The sequence below is a fragment of the Oncorhynchus gorbuscha genome, linkage group LG07, assembly GCF_021184085.1.
Source record: "Oncorhynchus gorbuscha isolate QuinsamMale2020 ecotype Even-year linkage group LG07, OgorEven_v1.0, whole genome shotgun sequence".
NCBI lineage: Eukaryota > Metazoa > Chordata > Actinopteri > Salmoniformes > Salmonidae > Oncorhynchus > Oncorhynchus gorbuscha.
In genome coordinates this window covers 54,307,745-54,321,879 of record NC_060179.1, presented here as the reverse complement: position 1 = coordinate 54,321,879, position 14,135 = coordinate 54,307,745, and the positions used below count along the sequence as shown (strand labels likewise).

Genomic DNA, 14,135 nt, shown 5'->3' with positions numbered 1-14,135 from the left:
AGAACATACAATATTTATCATATCAGGGCCACTAGACGTGTACACTATCGTCTGCCTTATTTCCACTGCTGGTCTAGTCGTATTCAAATGATCAGTGGTTAGTAATTCGACTTTATTTTGGAGACTCTGAAGACATCCGACACACCCTCATAGGCCATGATCACAGTCTCTAGGAATCCCTTCCGCTGTTTGTAGTGTCCAAAGTGTCGAATCCTGTAGGAGCCAGCCTGGGCTGACAGAGGGATGTGCCACTCAATGGTAGCATTGCTCTCTGCTCCATTCTTCACCCAGTGAAACCTATTGGGAAAGGAGAGGAGACAATACAAGAGAAAACAAGAACACGGGGGACATGAGGGGTCAGTGTCACCCTCCATTCACACCCTCCATTCACACCCTCCATTCACACCCTCCATTCGAACCCCCCCCCACCTCCACCCCTGATGTCGTCCGGATTATGTTGTCTGAGCTGCTCAAAGAGACTGTGACCTCGTTACTGTCACACAGATATATATCAGGCTTTAGACTCATCATGACCACACCATGGAGGTCGGCGGAGCAATGCAGACCCCATTAAACTAGGGTTGAATCTAACCCTAATTGGGCTATACCACCTCTAAAGACCACCCCCAAGCAATCATCCTGCCCAACCTACCAATGCTCCTCTCAAAATACCTGTTATGCTTGCAATTAACGTCACAGCCGAACTCTGCCAATGAACGACCAACTCGGCCATCAACAATCAAAATACACTACATCCTTATGACTTCTTTAGACATATCTTGTGCGTCATTGTGAACCTGGGTTTGAGCCTGTGTTTAAAGGGATACTGTGAGATTACCCAGAGTCAGATGAACTCTCTGAGTGCAGTATGGAGGAAGATAGTGGTAGTTTTGCGAGACAACTAAGCCAACGCTAACTAGCATTAGCACAATGACTGGAAGTCTACAGGTACAGTAGCAATGCCAGCGTACCAGTAGACTTCCAGTCGTTGCGCTAACACTAGTTAGCATTGGCTCGGAAACTACCGCCAACTTCCTTCATACTGCTCAAGTTCATCTGACTGGGTAAGTAGAATAGCCTGTGTGTTAAGCTGTGGTGATAATCGGATACAAGGTGCTGACTCAGCACACCATTATCAACGAGTGGTCCTTGAAAGATAAGGCCCGATGTGAATAATGCCCAAGACAAAATAATCAAATCGAACAGATAGTTTTGCAGGTGCCGTTAATTATTACAGAGGCCATTAAAAATGGATTGGGTCTGAGAGTGTTTATGAAATAAGGAATTTGAATGAACAGTGCTCTACCTTGTCTCCCAAGAGGCATCTGTATGAACGACGTCCCAGTGTGCTGTGCTGTTATGATACTTTTCCACGGTAACAAAAGTCTTATCCCTCTGAAATTACATGGTATCAGTGATGTGCTACACACTATACAACCAAGGTATCTAAAGAAGCATAATGCCATCAATGATACTAGTTAAGTGTAAGATTGCGGCCTCACAATGTCTCCTGAGTGTCTTGGATTCCCTGCAACAAATGTGACAGAAGCAACATCCCCCTACAGGAATACATTAACATCGCTTGAACTGCATTCATATGCTGAGGAGATTCAGTATTGATGTTGTAAACACATTTTTTTTAAACATCAGCTCATAGCATTTTGACCAAGTCAGACTTACAACCGTGTACTCTGGGTCCACTCGCTCTAAAACCTCTCCAAACGTGGTGTTGATTGGCTTTTTGTCTACAGCCGCAGCAGGAAGCAAGCTGAACAGCTGACTGTCCTTGAAGAAAGGGGGCTCGGGACCCTTGGGCAGCTCCTGCTCTTTACCCTGTGAGCATAGGAGAAGTTGAAATACAGTAGGCTGGAATAGGACATTCACTGTAACAGGAGCCGGTACGTATAATGTACAGTATGTGGTCCTCACCTCTGCAATGGCCTTGGCCAGGCCCCTAAACTTCTGAATGTATGCAGAAAGTGTATGAGGCCCGTAGATGGTGGAAGCTCCTTCATAACGCTGGATCTGTAGAAAACAATACTCCTCAGTGTCTATGGGCCCTTTTGTGATCAGTGATTTGATACCGCTCAAAATCGCTTGTTCTCTCGTACCTGGTACTCCTCATAGGTGGTGATGTAATGCGTGTAGATGTTGCACAGGCCAGCGACGACCACCTCAGCGTTACTGAATGTTCCCTGGGCCTCCAATTCCTGATCAACAGACACAAGGATCATGTAGTTCACAACGATGGGGCTGAAGTGGAGTAGGTTGAGAGCTTCAAGTTCCTCGGTGTCCACATCACTAAGGATTTGACATGGTCCAAACACAGCAACACAATTGTGACGAGGGTACGACAACGCCTCTCCCCCTCGGGAGGCTGAAAAGATTTGTCAAGGGCCCTCCGATCTTTAGGACCTCTATACCAGGCGGTGTCAGAGTATGGCCCTAAAAATTGTCAAAGACTCCAGCCATCCAAGTCATAGAATGTTCTGTCTGCTATCACATGGCAAGCAGTACCAACAGGACCCTGAACAGCTTCTACCCCCAAGCCATAAGACTGTTAAATAGTCAGTTAAATAGTTAACCAAATAGATACTTGGACTATCTGCATTGATCCTTTTTGCACCACCTTTTTGGACTCATCAGTGTCACATACACTGCTGCTACTGTTTACCTGTGGAGGCTCCTCAGAGGAGCAAGGGGAGGACCATCCTCCTCTGTGATTTTAATACAAATTAAAATGATTGAAAACATTAAAAAAGTGATAATTTTTAGATAAAACTATAGTAAATACATTCATGTCACCAAATAATTGATTAAAACACACTGTTTTGCAATGGCATACAGTAGCCTCAACAGCCCTCTGTAGCGTAGCACCATGGTGTAGCCAGAAGACAGCTAGCTTCCGTCCTCCTCTGGCTACATTGGCTTCAATATGAAACCTAGGAGACACATTGTTCTCACCCCATTCCATAGACTTACACAGTAATTATGACAACTTCCAGAGGACGTCCTCCAACCTATCAGAGCTCTTACAGCATGAACTGACATGTTGTCCACCCAATCAAAGTATAAGAAAATTAATCTAGTACAGAAAGAATAAGCTACAGCCAGTAGCTGTAGCTAAAAGCTTAAATAAATCATTCTCTCTACTATTATTCTGACATTTCAAGTCGGAAGTTTACATACACCTTAGCCAAGTACATTTAAACTTTTCACAATTCCTGACATTTAATCAGAGTAAAAATTCCCTGTAATAGGTTAGTTAGGATCACCACTTTATTTAAAGAATGTTCAATTTCAGAATAATAGTAGAGAATGATTTATTTAAGCTTTTATTTCTTTCATCACATTCCCAGTGGGTCAGAAGTATACATACATTCAATTAGTATTTGGTAGCATTGCCTTTAAATTGTTTAACTTGGGTCAAACATTGCGGGTAGCCTTCCAAAAGCTTCCCACAATGAGTTGGGTAAATTTTGGCCCATTCCTCCTGACAGAGCCGGTGTAACTGAGTCAAGTTGTAGGCCTCCTTGCTCGCACATGCTTTTTCAGTTCTGCCCACACATTTTCTATAGGGTTGAGGTCAGGGCTTTGTGATGGCCACTCCAATACCTTGACTTTGTTGTCCTTAAGCCATTTTGCCACAACTTTGGAAGCATGCTTGGGGTCATTGTCCATTTGGAAGACCCATTTGTGACCAAGCTTTAACTTCCTGACTGATGTCTTGAGATGTGCTTCAATATATCCATATAATTTACTTCCTCATGGAGCCATCTTTGTGAAGTGCACCAGTATCTCCTGCAGCAAAGCACCCCCACAACATGATGCTGCCAACCCCGTGCTTTACGGTTGGGATGGTGTTCTTCGGCTTGCAAGCCTCCCCCTTTTTCCTCCAAACATAACAATGGTCATTATGACCAAACTGTTCTATTTTTGTTTCATGAGACAGAGGACATTTCTCCAAAAAGTACGACCTTTGTCCCCATGTGCAGTTGCAAACCATAGTCTGGCTTTTTTATGGCGGTTTTGGGGCAGTGGCTTCTTCCTTGCTGAGAGGCCTTTCAGGTTATGTTGATATAGGACTCGTTTTACTGTGGATATAGATACTTTTGTACCTGTTTCCTCCATCATCTTCACAAGGTCCTTTGCTGTTGTTCTGGGATTGATTTTCACTTTTCGCACAAAAGTACATTCATCTCTAGGAGACAGAAATACATCCACACCTCCAATTGACATGTCAATTAGCCTATCAGAAGCTTCTACAGCCATGACATCATTTTCTTGAATTTTCCAAGCTGTTTAAAGGCACAATCAACTTAGTGTATGTAAACTTCTGACCCATTTTATGTATTTATTTATTTTCTACCTTTATTTAACCAGGCAAGTCAGTTAAGAACAAATTCTTATTTTCAATGACGGCCTAGGAACAGCGGAAACTTCTGCCCCTGAATCTGAACGACAGATTTGTACCTTGTCAGCTTGCAACCTTCCGGTTACTAGTCCAACGCTCTAACCACTAGGCTACCCTGCCGCCCCACTGGAATTGTGATACAGTGAATTATAAGTGAAATAATATTTCTGTAAACAATTGTTGGAAAAAGGATGTTTGTCATGAACAAAGTAGATGTCCTAACCGACTTGCCAAAAGCATAGTTTGTGAACAAGAAATTTGTGGAGTGGTTGAAAAACGAGTTTTAATGACTCCAACCTAAGTGTTTGTAAACTTCCGACTTCAACTGTATGTTGCAAACTTTCATTCATATGCTAGGTTGTAGAAATCTCATGATGGGTATCGGGAACATTAGAGTATCATGTAGTAGCCGAAACCTATCGATGTTACATTGAGCTGGGTGAATGGAATATGAATGACAGTCATCCAATATGCTGTAATAAAATTTAAAAAATATTGGCCTCCCTAATCTTGAACGGCCCTGTCCACCCATGCTGTTTACCATCCTAGTTATAGTGCATTCTGAAAGTACTTAGACCCCTTGACTTCTTCCACATTCTTACTTATTCTAAAATTGATTAGATTTCCCAACCCCTCATCAATCTACACAAAATACCCCATAATGACAAAGCAAAAAAATGAAATATAATATTTACATAAGTATTCAGACCCTTTACTCAGTACTTTATTGAAGCACCTTTGGGAGCAATTACAGCCTCAAGTCTTTTCGGGATGATGCTACAAGCTTGGCACACTTGTATTTGGAGAGTTTCTCCCATGCTTTTCTGCAGATCTTCTCAAGCTCTGTCAGGTTGGATGGAGAGTGCCACTGCACTGCTATTTCCAGTGATGTTAAATCGGGTTCAAAAAGTCAAGGGGTCTGAATAATTTCCGAATGCACTGTATATGTACACATCCACCTCAATAACCCCGTACCCCTGCACATGGACCCGGTACTGGTACCCCTTGTCTATAGCCAAGTTATTGTCACTCAGTGTGTATCTATTATTACATGTTTTACTTTTCTATTATTTCTCTATTTTGTTTCTCTCTGCATTGTTGGGGAGGGCCTTAAGTAAACAATTCACTGTCAGTCCAAACCTGTTGTATACAAAGCATTTGATTTGACAAAATGTGATTTGTGTGACATACATTCATATTTCAAACATAAAGAATGCTAACAGAATATTTGCCTTAATGAGTGGGTGTGCATGCATGTGGTGTGTGTGTGCGCGTGCATGTGTGTGTGTGCCTACATTTGTATGTGTGTGATATTTGATTCTCACCTGCTTGACTGCCTCTCTTATCCTCCTTCCTGACATCGTGCTGCAACACAACGGGTCAACAGAATTCAAGCAATGTCTTTTAACACGTCAGCTAAACAAACACTGTCTGTTTTGTGTTGTGTGTTCTCTCTAACGGTTGACTTGCATTGTTCTTTCAATGTGCGCCTGAATGCGTGACCAGCAACCACAGAGTCACAACCTGTTCCATCTCAAGTCCAACTCTAACTCATTGTTGCTTAATCACATTTTCCATGGAAGCATTGTGAGGAGAATCTAATTAGGGTCTATTAGGGTAATAAAAAGTAAAAAACTACAGACTGTAGTGGAAACTCACGTCATTTCTCCAGGGATAGCCACAATGGCCACAGGTCCTATGGTGATGATCTGAACGTCCACAATGCTTGGGTGCCAGGGGAGGGGCCAGGTCATCTAAGGCAGAGAACGACACGGTTACCGTCACATCTCACCGATGGTGACATCATGTACCGTACACTGACACACGGCTCTGGCTATGGAAACCCAATTTCCCTACTGTACCGCCACAGTTCAAGCCCATGGAGTGTCTCTGGCCGCACTTGGACCGCAATGGAAAAAGGCAGAAAGAGAACAGTGCCCACCTCTCCAGTGTTGAAGAGAATAGGTTTGGGTTGGTGGCAGTCCTGCGTCTCATTGGAGGGAACTCCAAGCAGTGCATCTCTAATTCCGTCCCAAAATGGGTCACCCTCAACAGCCCCTGGATACATACATTTCAGAACAATTCAGTACATTGAGGGGTGAGTATCTCAGTGACAATTATTTTAATATAGTACAATAATATACATTGAGTGTTCAAAACATTAGGAACACCTTCCAAATATTGAGTTGCACCTCAATAACGTGGGGGCATTCCACAGGGATGCTGGCCCATGATGACTCCAATGCCACAGTCGTGTCAAGTTGGCTGGATGTCCTTTGGGTGGTGGACCATTCTTGATACACACGGGAAACTGTTGAGCGTGAAAAACCCAGTAGCGTTGCAGTTCTTGACACTCAAACTACACTTAAATTCCAATACCAAATGCCAATACCAAATACCAATCTACACTGATTGAAATTGATTTAACAAGTGACATCAATAAGGGATCATATCTTTCACCTGGATTTACCTGGTTAGTCTATGTCATGGGAGGCGCATGTGTTACTAATGTTTTGTACACTCAGTGTATAATGGACAATAAAAAGCAGAGAAGGGTTTCTAACCTTGTGTGAAATTGAGGTCGCCTCCTCCGTCTGTAGTCCCTGCGGCGAAGCTGTGGCCCAGGGCTGGTTTACAGGTTCTGCCCTGATTGTGAGAGACAAGCGTGGTCAGAATCACACAATTCAATACATATTGTATCAAAATAAACTGGGTCAAACTTCTGTAGCTATAATAATTAGAATAATAATAATAAGGTGGGTGCTTATATTTATCCTATTTCATACATGTACAAGAGTGTATTAATATGCATGTGTGAATTGAAAATGTGTTTTTTTTGCACATCCCAACTCTTCCTGAGACACCCTTAGAGAGTGAGATTACGGCCAGTGTCTGCCATAATCGACGGCGACCCTGGAGCAATTAGGATTAAGTGTCTTGCTCAAGGTCACGTTGGCAGATCTTTCAGTTATATCACACTGCAGTCGACATCAGGGAATTATATTATCCTTGAAAGTACTTCCAGCATTATCTCTGATGTTGATAAAACAAGGCACCATAAAAGTCAATACCTAGAACATCCTCTTAGTGTTTCAAGATAAAGAGTGAGGCAGAGGTGAGAAGTTGAATCGAGGGCATTCTTTGTTACTTGCGACACTCTTTTTGGGTTGGCTCCCTGTGTGCTCTTACAGGTTTAGAGGTTAGGTTTAGAGTTAAGGTTAGGGTTTCTCACTGTGTGTGTAGAGTTTAGCTGGACGGTCACGTCAGTCATATTCACCCACTGATGGGCTGCATGGAGGGGCCCACGAACCTCCTGTCTGGCCTTACCATACAGATCCTTTAGGGGGCAGACAACAATATAACAAGCATTTACAGTTTAGTCATTTAGCAGACACTCTTATCCAGAGCTAATTAATGCTAACCGAATTAGCATTAAGTGCCTTGCTGAAGGGCTGATCGACATGTTTCGCCTAGTCTGCTCGGGGATTCGAACCAGCAACCTTTCGGGTTACTGGCCAACGTTCTTGACCCTTAGATTACCTAGATATGAATCACCAACTCAACTAATCCCATGATGGAGAAGATAACGTAATTGGTTTCTCAGCAAGGCAAAGTTGTTTCACAGATCATGGACTTAAAATGGGCATATCACTCATAGTGACCGGTAAGATGTCTTACCTTTGCCCTTTTGAAAATGTTCTCTCCTATGATCTTGGTGTTGTTGAACATGTCAGATCCTGCCGGACCCAGCGCAACACACATTTTTAGCTGGAAAAAAAATCACACAAGAGGTGGTGTACACAGGTTGGAGCGGTAGTGTTTTTTTTTGCTATGGATTCTATGCGAACATAAACTCTGAATTTACACTGAACATAAACATGCTGATGCTGTTCAGTAAACGTCTGATACAGTATTCCATGGAGTACTTCTATTGTTTTGTGTCTGCCGTACACACCCCCTCCGATGGGACAGGAGCTGTTGAGGTAATCACAGGGGAGTCCAGTGTTGGCACAGAATGGCCCTCTGATGTTTGGGCTGGCGTCTCCCAGGTTAGAAGAGGCAAAGGCTGCCACAAACGGCCCCTGGAACAAGACACAGTGTCACACATACAAATGGAGTAAGGCGTCCTTCACATACAGTACCAATCAAAAGTTTGGACACACCTACTCACACCTATTCAAGGTTTAAAAAAAAAACTATTTTCGACATTGTAGAATATTAGTGAAGACATCAAAACTATGAAATAATCACATATGGAATCATGTAGTAACCAGAAAAGTGTTAAACAAATCCAAATATATTTTTGATTTTTCAAAGTAGCCACCCTTTGTCTTGATGACAGCTTTGCACACTTTTGACATTATCTAAATCAGCTTCACCTGAAATGCTTTTCCAACAGTCTTGAAGGAGTTCCCACATACAGTGGGGCAAAAAAGTATTTAGTCAGCCACCAATTGTGCAAGTTCTCATACTTAAAAATCCAGAAAATCATATTGTAGGATTTTTAATGAATTTATTTGCAAATTATGGTGGAAAATAAGTATTTGGTCAATAACTAAAGTTTATCTCAATACTTTGTTATATACCCTTTGTTGGCAATGACAGAGGTCAAACGTTTTCTGTAAGTCTTCACAAGGTTTTCACACACTGTTGCTGGTATCTTGGCCCATTCCTCCATGCAGATCTCCTCTAGAGCAGTGATGTTTTGGGGCTGTTGCTGGGCAACACGGACTTTCAGCTCCCTCCAAAGATTTTCTATGGGGTTGAGATCTGGAGACTGGCTAGGCCACTCCAGGACCTTGAAATGCTTCTTACGAAGCCACTCCTTCGTTGACCGGGTGGTGTGTTTGGGATCATTGTCATGCTGAAAGACCCAGCAACGTTTCATCTTCAATGCCCTTGCTGATGGAAGGAGGTTTTCACTCAAAATCTCACGATACATGGCCTCATTCATTCTTTCCTTTACATGGATCAGTCGTCCTGGTCCCTTTGCAGAAAAACAGCCCCAAAGCATAATATTTCCACCCCCATGCTTCACAGTAGGTATGGTGTTCTTTGGATGCAACTCAGCATTCTTTGTCCTCCAAACACGACGAGTTGAGTTTTTACCAAAAAGTTATATTTTGGTTTCATCTGACCATATAACATTCTCCCAATCTTCTTCTGGATCATCCAAATGCTCTCTAGCAAACATCAGACGGGCCTGGACATGTAATGGCTTAAGCAGGGGGACACGTCTGGCACTGCAGGATTTGAGTCCCTGGCAGCGTAGTGTGTTACTGATGGTAGGCTTTGTTACGTTGGTCCCAGCTCTCTGCTCTCTGTCATTCACTAGGTCCCCCTGTGTGGTCCTGTGATTTTTGCTCAGCGTTCTTGTGATCATTTTGACCCCACGGGGTGAGATCTTGTGTGGAGCACCAGATCGAGGGAGATTATCAGTGGTCTTGTATGTCTTCCATTTCCTAATAATTGCTCCCACAGTTGATTTCTTCAAACCAAGCTGCTTACCTACTGAAGATTCAGTCTTCCCAGCCTGGTGCAGGTCTACAATTTGGATTTTGGTGTCCTTTGACAGCTCTTAGGTCATGGCCATAGTGGAATTTGGAGTGTGACTGTTTGAGGTTGTGGACAGGTGTCTTTTATACTGATAACAAGTTCAAACAGGTGCCATTAATACAGGTAACGAGTGGAGGACAGAGGAGCCTCTTAAAGAAGAAGTTACAGGTCTGTGAGAGCCATAAATCTTGCTTGTTTGAAGGTGATCAAATACTTATTTTCCACCATAATTAGCAAATAAATTCATTTAAAAAATCCTACAATGTGATTTTCTGGATTTCTTTTTCTTCTCACTTTGTCTGTCATAGTTGAAGTGTACCTGTGATGAACATTACAGGCCGCTCTCATATTTTTAAGTGGGAGAACTTGCACAATTGGTGGCTGACTAAATACTTTTTTGCCCCACTGTATGTAAACAGTCTGAAAGTTTTGATTTTGTTAAAGTAAGAAAGAAATCAAAGCTCAGCTCTCGAATGATTGTGGAGAGCTAGGTTTAGTCAACTTGCTTAACGGAGAACTGCATTTACATGATTTAATTACAGAAGTTAAGTTTATTACACATTCAGCCCAAAAGTGCAGAAAAATAACATTTAGATTGTCTCTGTTTATTTGTTCCACACAGGCTCTCAACAGACTCGAGTCACTCTCCCAACACACACATTCAATCATTCTGTAGTTGCAATGGGGAAACGGCCAACAGCCACCACGCCTCTGTTATACTAAATATGAAAATGTTGACTGGACAAGGATAATGAAACCTCACCTCCCCAGGCAAGAAGCCAATGTTTTTCTCCTGCTCCAGTAGGTAAGAGGCATAGCCCATGTTATCACTGCTGACCATCTGATTGGTGTAGTTCATACTGACGGCATGGACAGCGAACCAGCTGAAAGTGACAGTGCCATATGTCAATGGGTCTGATAAACGTGAACCAGCGGCTCAGAGGGCCTCAAAGACATCTCACTGACATTCTCATAAGTCATTATAGCCAGATTTTGACCACAACAGGCTACAGGTTGGGTTTGTATGATGCACATAAGAGGTGGAAACGTGTTTCTTTTTTACCTGAGCATGCCCATACCATCTCCATCCAGGTCTGTGAACTTCAGAAGTGTGACCTGCTTGTCTGTGTTGGATTTATACCTGTAAAAGGGTGTATGATGGAGAGTCTACAATACAAATCAATTTCTGAAACATTCATTAATATGAACAAGCCTGGTCTACAAGCTATATCCTGTATTTATACTTTGTGAGCTACTGTATGAACAAAAATGGTACAAACATACTTGTTCCTCTCCTCTGCAGGGTTGTTGAGGTAGGAGTGAGGACTTCTGTTTAGGTTGCTCTCCTCAAGCTCTCCTTTGCTCATGTAGATTCTCCCAGGTTTTATACTCCTGTGTGCTATATCAATGCTCTAAGTGGACACAAGGTTTTATTGTCAAACCGCAAACTCCAACAGCATTTTCACTAGTTCATCCATTTTATTGTATTAGATACCGTATATAGTGAAGTAATGCAACTCAAGCACTGTAATGCATAAAACATGATCAATAGTCAACTTGAGGCAGTAAGATAAATGGATTTATATATTGCAGTCAGGAGTGACATAGGGACAGGCACCTTGACAATTCCATTGACGATGGCTTTGATGGAGGGTTTGATGTAACCTTTACTAGTGATCATGAAGAGGGTGTATTGGAAGTACCCACCCAGACCAGAGTGTGTGTGGGTGCCGCTCAGAATCACGTTGTCCTGTCTATACAGGATACCATATTTCACCTCAAGTTCCTTCAGCACCTAAAACGCATTGCATTGGATGAGACAACACTGACTACTAATTCAAACGTATGCATTTTTTGAGTGTGTTTTATAGTGCATTTGCATTCTCCATTTCCGTCAGCCTCCTCCTTGATTCTGAAAGTTGATAGATCTTAACGTGTGTGTGTGTGTGTGTGTGTGTGTGTGTGTGTGTGTGTGTGTGTGTGTGTGTGTGTGTGTGTGTGTGTGTGTGTGTGTGTGTGTGTGTGTGTGTGTGTGTGTGTGTGTGGTTCGGTATACTGTGGCTCACCTCCAGCCGTAGCCTCTGAGAGACCATGCCGATGTCAACTGTCACAAACACCACCCTCTTGCTCCCATTATCCACAATAAAGGCCCTGCTGAAGAGGCGTGTGTGGATACCCGCAGCAGTCTGCTCCAAGTTCGCATAGCCCATCTGGAATGAAGATATACCATTAACTTCCCTGGTTTATGGCATTGTAAGTGCAAACTGTAAACAAATAAAAAATGAGGACTTCTTATCACAGATCTTATCTCGTTGTCTAGTCATAAATGCTATCACAGATTCTTATCAGGTACTTCTCAATGTGGGTGGGTCAATCTCGGGCCACATCTCCATGACAATGATTTGTCAGCATACAAGAGACGCCACTAGTGTAGTGCAAGAAGCATGCGTGACGTTTTGTGAAATAGTCAAGAAAATACCCAAATAAATAAAACTTCAGTTTCGGAGTCCTGAAGGACCGCTGCCACTCACCAGGGGGACATCCCCAGGGGGTCCTGTGCAGTCTGCTCTGCCCACCCCTATGAGGTATGGGTTCTCATGTGGTCCTGCAGTAGGATTTACTGTAGGCTCTGGTTCCTCTGTAGTCAAAAAACATTACACATCAGTTTTTCATACCATCAAAAATAAACACGTTTCTGAATTAGACTTTTAGAAATAAAAGGAATTAAGATTTCAATTTTTGACAGTCATGTGGTCAAGGAACGTTTACTCGTATTCGTAAATAAACAACATGATAAACCCCTGCTATCTCGCACTGAAATAACAAACTGCCCACATGAGCAAAAGCAGGCAAGCGGACATGAACTCTTACGCAATCGGTCTTCCCAGTGGACGGCCATGACTGAGATGAGCCCCACAGACACTGCGGTCATGACCACAAACAGGACCATGAGGGTGACTTCGAGGGTGCTCAGGCCACAGCACACTGTTTTCCCCCGAGCCATGGCCCAACGCTAAGCATAACAGACATGGTGGTAAGAATGTTAATAGAGGCACTTCTTAAAAATGCGAGAAGTGTTTCATGAAAGAAAGTCATTCAGCTTAAATCTTGATATAAGCACACTAATGATACGAAATGTATTAGAAAATGATTGCAAATAGAAGAGCAAAACGGTTATTGAAAAACTGTTTATGCTGCATCGTTTCATTCCGTTTTTTGCATGGATTTATTTTGCAACTGGACAGAAAAGTGTAACCTGTCTAAGTTGACTATATTCCACAAGCAATCACAACTGTTGAAGCTCCAATTCTTTCTAATATTGAATGACATTCCAAGATAACAACGGTCAATAGCAGAATAATTTCTAGTTCACTGCAGAACGACACGTCATAGCACACCACGAGAGCATAGCGGGTGTTTGTCATGGAGTAGAAAATGCCATTACCCATACATAAGAATTCCATTTCAATGTAGCAAAGTAACAAGGTAAAAGCATGTCATACTCACGTATTGTTTACAAGCTCCTTGACCGACGGATCAATATCGTCAGGAGAAAAAGACAACACGGATGGAATTGTGTCTAATAGACCGACAAGGTTATATATAGTGTACAGTCCTGAAACAGAGGTAATATGACTTGACTGATATATTTTTTTTTACAGCCTGTATTGAAAACAACCCAACAGTACAATAAAATAAATCTCCGCCTTGTCCAAAGGTGGCTTTTGTTACATAACTATTAGATTTCACATAGTATTTTCACTCCAAAAGGTCATAGATGTGTATGGTTGATTACAGAGAGCTATAATATTATACACGTGACCAAACTGAGCAGAGAAAGATCACTTCTTCCATACATAAATACAACAATCACAGATTAAGTGTGCAAAATATGATTTATTTCCTCTCGATACATTTTTCCCATGGTTACACCACAATCAGCTCTTCCCATTGGGTGGTTAAACAGGACAGTTCTGAGGTATACATTTAATTTGAGGAGAGGGGCATTTGGTTCAGCCTTCATCAGTAAGCAGAGACATTGTCATGACCCCTCAATAAAACATCACTGTGTTAACCTCTCTCTCCATCATACTGACCTACAATTTGGTCAAGGGACAGCCCACACAACGCAGCTATTTGGCATAATAGGCAAGAAATTACATGA

General features: G+C 42.4%; 1 protein-coding gene across 2 annotated transcripts; it reads right to left on the bottom strand.

Annotated features, from left to right (window-relative positions):
- Window positions 1-97: 97 nt before the first annotated feature.
- asah2 (N-acylsphingosine amidohydrolase 2) lies at window positions 98-13,636 on the bottom strand. 2 transcript variants are annotated; one of them, XM_046356755.1, is made up of 21 exons: window positions 13,478-13,636; window positions 12,842-12,983; window positions 12,502-12,608; window positions 12,037-12,180; window positions 11,589-11,765; window positions 11,255-11,382; window positions 11,034-11,111; window positions 10,734-10,854; window positions 8,371-8,496; window positions 8,093-8,182; window positions 7,647-7,751; window positions 6,979-7,060; window positions 6,357-6,472; window positions 6,074-6,168; window positions 5,740-5,779; window positions 2,112-2,210; window positions 1,930-2,025; window positions 1,681-1,833; window positions 1,503-1,559; window positions 1,307-1,395; window positions 98-297 (listed from the first exon to the last, which is right to left on the bottom strand). In XM_046356755.1, exons 2-21 carry the CDS (start codon window positions 12,972-12,974, stop codon window positions 99-101), a joined length of 2,235 nt encoding a protein of 744 aa, XP_046212711.1. In that variant the 5' UTR covers window positions 12,975-12,983; window positions 13,478-13,636; the 3' UTR covers window position 98. The 2 variants fall into 2 exon arrangements, with proteins under 2 accessions (XP_046212711.1, XP_046212713.1); XM_046356757.1 differs by lacking the exon at window positions 12,842-12,983 and having other exon boundaries at window positions 13,478-13,634.
- Between the last annotated feature and the right edge of the window lie 499 nt (window positions 13,637-14,135).